We start from the raw sequence: 9279 nt of genomic DNA, 5'->3' as shown, positions 1-9279 counted from the left end.
AGAGCAGTGGAGTCGGTGGCGACGTGACCGTGGCAGATGGCGCAGCGTCAAAAGGTGGCAACAGCAGAAGTCCAAAAGTCAGCAGATGCGGCACTAGGGTTTTAGACTTTCTGAAACCCTAGCTTGACTGTTGGGTTTGGGACTTTGGGCCAATTGGGTTATTGGGCCTTTTGGGTCACACGGGTTTTGGGTTGGGTAGTAGTTTTTTTTTCTTGGGTAATTGGGCTTTGTTGTAATGGGTTGTTTGGGCTTGAGCTTTATTTTTTATTTAGGCCCTATTAGGCCTGTTGTAATTTAGACTTATGGACTATTTTTATTATTTGGTTTGGTCTTGGTCTATTTGGGTTTTGGGCCCGGGGTCAAAATTGGGCTTGTACAGTTGCCCCTCTTTGCTCGTTGTCGTGTAACGAGAACAGAGCAAAGACCAAGAAAGACCAATTTTGCCCGATCTTGACGATTCTTGACTTGTTCCGGTGCTTCTCTTCTTCAAGTAGCTTCATTTCAGTCCAACATGCCTTGTTGCTTCGATCCACTCCACTACAACTTTAAAAAGAGATATGACTTGTGGCTTCAATCCATTCTACTGCGACTTTAGGGGGGTGAGGTTTGTGGTTTTAGTCTGCTCCACTGCAATGTCAAAGAGATAAGGCTTGTCATGGTAAATTTAATCTGACCTACTGCAGCTTCAGAGGTATATGATTAGCAGCTTCAATCTGCTGCACTGCTACTTCAGGGAGATAAGACTTGCATATTCAACCTGCCCCACTGCAACTTCAGGGGGATAAGGTTTGTTACTTCAACCTGCTTTACTGCAACTTTAGAGAGATAATGTTTGTGGCTTTAATCTGCTTCACTGTAACTTCAAAAAGATAAGACTTGTAGCATATCTTCAATCTGCTTCACTGCAACTTCAGGAAGATAAGATTGGTTTATTTTTAACCTGCTCGACTGCAACTTTAAGGAGATAAAGCTAGTGTTTTCGATATGCTTTACTGCAGTCTGCTCCACTATACTTTAGGGAGATAAGACTAGTGGCTTAAATCTACTTCCCTACTACCTTGAGAAGATAAGATTTTCTACCTTCGATCTGCTCTACTACTGCTTAGGGAGATAGGATCTACAATCTTCAATCTACTCCACTGCTTCTCAGGGAGACAAGGCTGTTGGCTTAAATCTGCTTCCCTACTACCTTGGGAAAATAAGATTCGCCGTCTTCGATCTGCTCCACTACTGCTTAGGGAGACATGATATACAATCTTCAACCTACTCTACTGCTTCTCAAGGAGACAAGGCTGGTATCTTCGATCTACTTCGCTGCCAATACAGGAATACAAGATCTGCTGCTTTCAGTCTTAACGCTAGGGAGATAAGATTCGCTGCCTTCAGCTTTAATCTATTCCACTGCAATGCCAGGGAAACAAGATTCACTGTCTTTAGTTTTATCTATTCTACTGCCACGCTAGGGAAATAAGATTTGATGTTGTAGCTTCAATCTGTTCCACTACACCGCCAGGGAAGTATGATTCATTGTTGTAACTTCAATTTATTTAACTACAATGTCGGGGAAGCAAGATTCGCTGTTGTAGTTTCAATCTATTTAACTGTAATTTCAGGAAAGCAAGATTCACTGTTGTAGCTTCAATCTGTTCCACTACACAGCTAGGGAAGTAAGATTCGCTATTGTAGCTTCAATCTATTTAACTGCAATGTCGGGGAAGCAAGATTTGCTGTTGTAGCTTCAATCTGTTCCACTGCACTACTAGAAAAGTAAGATTCGCTGTTGTAGCTTCAATCTATTTAACTGCAATGTCAGGGAAGCAAGATTCGCTGTTGCAGCTTCAATCTGTTCCACTGCACCGCCAGGGAAATAAGATTCACTGTTGTAGCTTCAATCTATTTAACTGCAATGTCGGGGAAGCAAGATTTGTTGTTGTAGCTTCAATCTGTTCCACTACACCGCCAGGGACGTAAGATTTGATGTTGTAGCTTCAATCTATTCCACTACACCGCTAGGGAAGTAAGATTCATTGTTGTAGCTTCAATCTATTTAACTACAATGTCGGGGAAGCAAGATTCGTTGTTGTAGCTTCAATCTATTTAACTGTAATGTCGGGAAAGCAAGATTCACTATTGTAGCTTCAATCTGTTCCACTACACCACTAGGGAAGTAAGATTCGCTATTGTAGCTTCAATCTATTTAACTGCAATGTCGGGGAAGCAAGATTCGTTGTTGTAGCTTTAATCTGTTTCACTGCACTGCTAGTGAAGTAAGATTCGCTGTTGTAGCTTCAATCTATTTAACTGCAATTTTAGGGGAAGCAAGATTCGCTGTTCTAGCTTCAATCTGTTCCGCTGCGACTTTAGTGGTATAGGATCTATGGTTTCACCAATCTGTTCTCTAGGGAACATGACCTGTAGAATCCATTGCATGAACCTATTTATGCCTAACGATTAGAATATTATGATCGGAATGAATCAAAATCTCCTAACTAAATGTGCGTGCATGAATGCAAAATGTCATGAAAATGATCCCTCAATGTTTGAGTTATTATTGCTCATTGTTCAATAAGGCTTTGTTGCCAACACGTCAGAATGTTATCTTATCCGATTGGTAATGCTCATATCTTACTTAACCGGATTGCCCCCACTGTAATCTTTAAGGTCCAATCCACTGTAATTTTGGGACATAAAATTTGAACCATCTTCCTCCCACTGAGTATAAAATCTGGCTCTTTCCAAATCCTCTCCCACTACAATTTAGGGATACAGGATCTGAATCTCCTTGGTCTCCTACACCATTCCCAGGGTGTTATACCAAATGTTTATGCACAATTGTAAAACTTTCTCTTTCGAGAACCTCTCCTTATCACTCGGTGATCATTGCTTGTTTGTTTATTGAAGCTTTGTCACCAACACGACATCTTGTCATTTTTGTTCAATCAATGTTTGGACAACCAAAATCCGAAAGGATAGTCTTAATTTAGACTTTTCCTTCTTAGATATTCCAAATTTTAAACTTGGTGTGTTTTAACAATGGTCCTATTTCAGGTTTTTGTATTATTTAGAAGCTTTCAGAGTAATATACAAAACTCCTTTTGCTTGAATATTATCAGTTTATTAATCGTTATTCCAATGGTAAACGCTTGAAGAGATTATCATAATGGACAAGGTGAAATTTTATTGAGAACAAAGCTCAAGATGAATGAACTAATCAGGATAGCAAATTTTGCTAATATACGAACTGAATAAGATGAAAAAGATTATCACAATGGACAAAATAGAATTTTATTGAAAGCAAAGTTCGAGATGAATATATTAATCAAAATAGAAAATTTTGCTAAGATTCAAAAATGAACAAGTTGAAAACAGGTGCCCCAGATATCGCAGCATGAGCTTCTCTGCACAAGCTTCTTAAGGACTTTTCTGAGCTTGACATGGGTTTAGGAGATCTACAATACTCTGTCGAAGCCCCAAGATGTCACCTACAATTTCTTGTTGATTCAGGTATAGCAAGATCACCACATGCCCCAATTTGATCAAAATTTGAGCTGCTCTGATCACCTGATATTCTATTTTGATTAAAATTTGAGCCGCATTTTTTGGGTTTTCAGCTTAAATCCCCTTTGGTCTCTAGGCACCCTTTGCGGGTTTTCACCTTGGCCTCTCATTTTTCTTTTTCTTTTTTTATCTCTCTTTTTTTTATTCAAAGTGCCCTTTTACGGGTTTAGGCTTTGGTCCCTTTCTTTATTCAAGTGAAGTATTTCTTAACTGAGTCCGAGTTTACAGGGTTTGGCAAGCTTTTACCATCCATCTTACTCAAGATCAAAGCTCATCCAGAAAAAGGCTTTTTTTACAACATAAGGTCCTTCTCAATTTGGCATCCACTTCCTTCTAAAGTCCTTTTGTAGAGGAAGGATCTTTTTCAACACCAGGTCCCCCTCATGAAATTCTCTGGGACGAACCTTTTTGTTATAGGTTCGCATCATTCATTTTTGGTACATCTGACCGTGACAAATAGCTTTTAGCCTCTTTTCTTCTATCAAGTTTAGCTGATCATATCGAGATTGAATCCATTCGGCCTTATCTAACTTTAGTTCAGCTAATACCCAGAGAGAAGAGATTTCAAATTCAAGAGGTAAAACTGCCTCCATCCCATAAACCAGAGAAAAATGTGTTGTCCCGGCAGAAGTCCTAATAGATGTTCGATATGTAATGAGGGCGAAAGGTAATTTCTCATGCCAGTCTTTGTAGGTTTCAGTCATTTTTCCTACAATTTTCTTGATATTTTTGTTAGCTGCTTCCACGGCACCATTCATTTTTGGGCGATACGGTGATGAATTATGCTGTCTGATCTTGAACTAACTACAAACTTCCACTATTAAGCTATTGTTCAAATTCAGTGCATTGTCAGATATAATTCTTTCAGGCATCCCATATCGACATATAATCTCTTTTTTTTAAAAACTTGCTAACTGCTGACTTCGTGACGTTAGCATATGAAGCAACTTCCACCTATTTGGTGAAATAGTTAATAACCACAAAGATGAAATGATGTCCATTAGAAGCCTTTGGTGATATTGACCTGATGACATCCATCCCCCACATGGAGAAAGGCCATGGAGGAGTCATAACATGAAGAGGTGAAGGAGGTGCATGCATTTTATCGTCATAAATTTGGCATTTATGACACTTCTTGGCATAATTAATGCAATCTCTTTCCATGGTGGACCTATAGTACCTGAATCTCATAATCTATTTGGCCATCGTGAAACCGTTAGCGTACGTTCTACAGATACCTTCATGGACTTCTTTCAAGATTTTCTTAGCCTCCACAGCATCCATGCACCTCAACAATACTTGATTCTTTCCTCTCTTATACAAAATCTCTCCATCTAGGATATAATCAATGGCCAGTCTCCTCAGTCTCCTCTTATCATTTTCCGTTGCATGGTCGGGGTACTCACGATTCTTTACATGTCGCAGTATATCTTGATACCATGGATGGTCATCGTTTTTCTCTTCCTTAATACTGTAGCAAGGAGCTGGAGTCTCGTAAATGTTGATTTGAATAGGCTTCATGTCTCCTGATTTGTTCACTTTGATCATAGAGGCTAGAGTTGCTAAAGCATCAGCCATCTGATTTTCGTCTCGTGGGAGATATTGAAAAGTGATACTGTCAAACTCCTGAATCAATTCCAGAACCAACTTTAGATAGCGGATTAACTTTGGGTCTCTCGTTTCCCATTCTCCTTTGAGCTGGTATATTACCAATACCGAGTCTCCGTATACTTCTAGTATCTTAATTTTTCGCTCTATGGCTGCCCAGATGCCCATAATGCAAGCTTCATATTCAGCCATGTTATTGGTGCAATAAAAATTCAATTTACTGGTAAAAGGATAATTATCTCCATTAGGGGACACAAGGACTGCCCCAATTCCATTACCTACAGCATTCGAAGCTCTGTCAAAGTTTAGCTTCCAAGGATGATTTTTCGTGGGAATCCTCTTTAGCGGTTGCCACATACATCAAGTCTTCATTTGAGAAATCAAAATTCAGAGGTTCATAGTCTTCTAAAGCTCTGCTGGCCAAAAATTCTACTATTGCGCTCCCTTTGGTAGCCTTCTGATTTATGTAGACTATATCAAACTCGGAGAGTAGGATCTGCCATCTAGCCATCCTCTCGTTCAACGCAGTTGACTCCATCATATACTTTAGAGGATCTAACTTTGAAATTAACTAAGTCGTATGATAGAGCATGTATTGCCTCAATCTCTGTGTCGTCCAGACCAGGGCACAACATAAGTTTTCAGTGGGTGAGTATCTCATTTCACAGTCAGTAATTTCTTACTGAGATAGTATATCACCTTTTGCTTCCTCCCCATTTCGTCATGCTGACCTAGCACACATCCCATGGAGTTGTCGAACACTGTTAAATACAGGATTAGTGGTTTATCTGGACTAGGTGGTGCCAACACTGGGGCATTAGACAAATACTATTTTATCTTGTCAAAAGCCTCCTGGCATTTTTCATTCCATACATCTGGATTATGTTTCTTCAGAAGATGGAATATGGGGTCACATTTCTTGGTTAGGTGCGAAATGAACCAAGCAATATAATCCAGCCTTCCTAAGAAACCTCAAACTTCTTTCTAAGTACGCGGTGGAGGCTAATCTCGAATTGCCTTGACTTTGTCTGGGTCGATTTCGATCCCTTTTTCACTGACTACAAACCCCAGAAGCATTCCTGACCTAGCTCTAAAGATACATTTGGTTGGATTGAGTTTGAGTTGGAACTTTCTTAATCTTAAAAACAATTTTGTTAAGACTCGCACATGTTCTTTTTTTGTTTGGGATTTTGCAATCATATCGTCAACATATACTTCATTTTCCTTACGCATCATCATATCATGGAAAAGGGTCACCATGACTCTCTGGTATGTGGCTCCCGCATTTTTCAACCTGAATGGTATTACTTTATAACAGAAAGTTCCCCATAGGGTTATGAACGTGGTTTTCCTCATATCTTCAGGATACATTTTAATTTGGTTATATCCCGAGAAATCTTCCATGAAGGAAAATAGTGAGTGCCCTGCCGTGTTGTCCACCAAGGTGTCAATGTGAGGCAGGGAAAAATTATCTTTCGGGCTAGCCTTATTTAAATATTTGTAATCTACACATATTCGTACCTTCTCATTTTTCTTAAGGACGTGTACAATATTGGCTACCCATTCTGAGTATTTGACCACTTGTAGGAACCCAACATTGAATTGCTTTTGAACCCCCTCCTTTATTTTTAGTACCACATCAGGCCTTATCCTCCGGAGTTTTTGTTGAATTGGCTTGCAATCCTCTTTTATAGGAAGACGGTGAACTACAATATCGGTATTTAACCCCGGCATATCCTGGTATAACCATGCGAAGACATCTTTGAACTCTCGAAGCAACTCAATGAAGTCTTGTTTTGCTTCTTCAGTTATGCATGTTTCGATCTTCACCACCTTTCCCTCTTCTAAGTTAACAGTCTCGACCGTCTCCTTGTTAGGTAGGATTTGTTTCTCCACCTGCTTTACCATCCTCAACAAGTCCGGTGATAGGTTACAATCTATGTTATCTTCAAAGTCATGAGATCCCTCTGAACACATATCCCGTTCAAAAGAATTTTCCAAGTCCGTAGCAGAGTCACTCATGTCATTGACATCTGGGGACCTGTTATGGTTATCAATGAATATACAAAGAGTGTATGAATTTAAGAATACTTGTTTGTATGGTATGCTTATGCATTAATGAAAGAATTATTTGGGAAGAAACTCCATGAAGACGAAAGAATCCAAAAATGATTATTTGTACGAAAGAATGAAAGAATCTTAAAGGAATATCTTGTTCAAAAACAATTGCAAAGATATATTTCATTAAAGTCACAATGTTCAGACATATGCCCATTTTACAAAAAGTTCTCATTATCTTTAGGCTTAAAACATTAAGTATGTTTTGAGTATTACTCTGAGAAAGCTCTAAAGACTTCAAGTATTTCTTCTGCAGTCCAATTATTTAGAACACTTTCAGGTTCATAGGGACGTATATCTAACATAATCCCTTCTTCATTCGCCTCCTCATGTATGGCGTTGATGCCCTTTTCCCTCGGCACACTTCTCTCGTGATGAATGATTCCTCCCGAGACAAAGGTTTCGGATATGTGGAGAATTATCATGGGTTCTCATTCAATTTCCTTCCCACTTAGGTGTGCCATTCTTCTTCCTTGCCTTTTCTCTAGCTCATTCCTTCTTTGTTTTATGTCTGGCTTATATCCTAAGCCAAAGCGATCTTGTTTTTCTTTCGGCATTGGTACCTCAATTCTTCCTTGGAGATACCTCTCTAATCCTCTTCCTGGTAAGGCCTCTTTTCCTACCATCAATTGTAACCCCATCTTCATTGTCTTGGATATTTTCGGCATTGGAATTTTGCTCCCCTCAGAAATAAAGGTTGCGTTCACAAACTCCAAAGATCGAAAGGAGCATTCAACTGTTTCATCATTAGTTTCTACGTAAGGTGCATCATTAGCTACAGCTGCTATGATATCTTCCTCGGCGTTTATTATCACCAACCGACCCTCTGACACCAACTTCAACTTCTAGTGTAATGATGATGGTACTGCCCCAGCTGAATGTATCCATGACCTCCCTAACAAGCAGTTATAGGGGGCTTAATATCCATTACAAGAAAATCCACCTCGTAGATAGTTGGACCGGTCAGTTAGGGTATCTCAATTCTCCCCATGACCTTTCTTTCTGTGCAATCGAATGCCTTAACTATATTTTGGCATGTCTTCATATGCGAGCTATCCACAGGCAGCTTGTTAATCGTGGATAAGGGAAATACATTCAATGCTGATCCGTTATCTATCAGATCTCCTGGCAATGTATACCTTTTTGCATCAGGTGGTAATATGCAAAGCTTTAGTGACCCCCTTGCCTCTAGGTGGTATCTCGTCATCGTTAAAGAAAATGAAGTTGTCGGCGCTTATGTTATTGACCAGCTGGTCAAATTTGTTGATAGAGATGTCATTAGCCACAAAGGTTTCATTCAACACTTTCATCAACGCCCTCCGATGCACTTCAGAACTTAAGAGCAAGGATAACACGGATATGCGGGCTGGTTGCTTATGCAATTGCTCCACAACACTATATTTTTTATGCTTCATGAATTTGAGGAATTCCTTGGCTTCTTCCTCTTTCACTGGCTCGGTAATAGGTAACACAGGCTTAGCTGTTTTTTTCTTCTTTTGCTCCGTCACTCTGGCCTTTCCCTTTATCAATTCGGTTGGAGGACTTATCGAATCGTAGCGTTTCCCCCTACGCGTATAAGAACCCATGCCATGATCCTCTTTTGCAGTACTGGCTGAAATTTCTTTTCCTTGGACGGTTGTGTTGCACTTATAGTTCCACGGGACTTTCTTGTTATCTTTGTAAGGGAAGGTTGTGGGCTTCTTAATTATTATCTTTCACATTACTGGTACTCCTGCCTTGTTGTTCCTTGGTCGCGAGATGATGACCACATGATGGTTTACTTTCGAAACTCTTGCTGTTGGTTCTGACGCGCATATGCTTCCTCCTTCCTCAACTTCTTCATAGAACTCCACTTCATTATAGTCCATTATTCCCTGAACTAATGCTCTAAATTCTACGCACTTCTGAATCTCGTACCCCTCTTCGTGATAGAACTCGTAATAATTTCTCGTTTCCCTGCATCTTCCTTTTAAACTCGAACTGATTATCCCCTTT

The 9279-nt window shown here is 39.7% G+C and overlaps 1 protein-coding gene across 1 annotated transcript; it reads right to left on the bottom strand.

Moving 5' to 3' along the window:
* Nucleotides 1–4752: 4752 nt before the first annotated feature.
* LOC107949985 (uncharacterized protein Mb2253c-like) lies at nucleotides 4753–5358 on the bottom strand. The gene has a single exon (XM_016884738.1). It carries the CDS (start codon nucleotides 5356–5358, stop codon nucleotides 4753–4755), a length of 606 nt encoding a protein of 201 aa, XP_016740227.1.
* Between the last annotated feature and the right edge of the window lie 3921 nt (nucleotides 5359–9279).

The sequence above is a fragment of the Gossypium hirsutum genome, chromosome D03 (assembly GCF_007990345.1).
Source record: "Gossypium hirsutum isolate 1008001.06 chromosome D03, Gossypium_hirsutum_v2.1, whole genome shotgun sequence".
NCBI lineage: Eukaryota > Viridiplantae > Streptophyta > Magnoliopsida > Malvales > Malvaceae > Gossypium > Gossypium hirsutum.
The sequence above is the reverse complement of the archived record's forward strand: the minus strand, read 5'-3'. Positions and strand labels throughout refer to the sequence as shown.

What these genes read in the sequence shown, in the direction of transcription:
- LOC107949985 (XM_016884738.1), bottom strand. Translation starts at nt 5,358, where the DNA reads ATGGCTGAATATGAAGCTTGCATTATGGGCATCTGGGCAGCCATAGAG.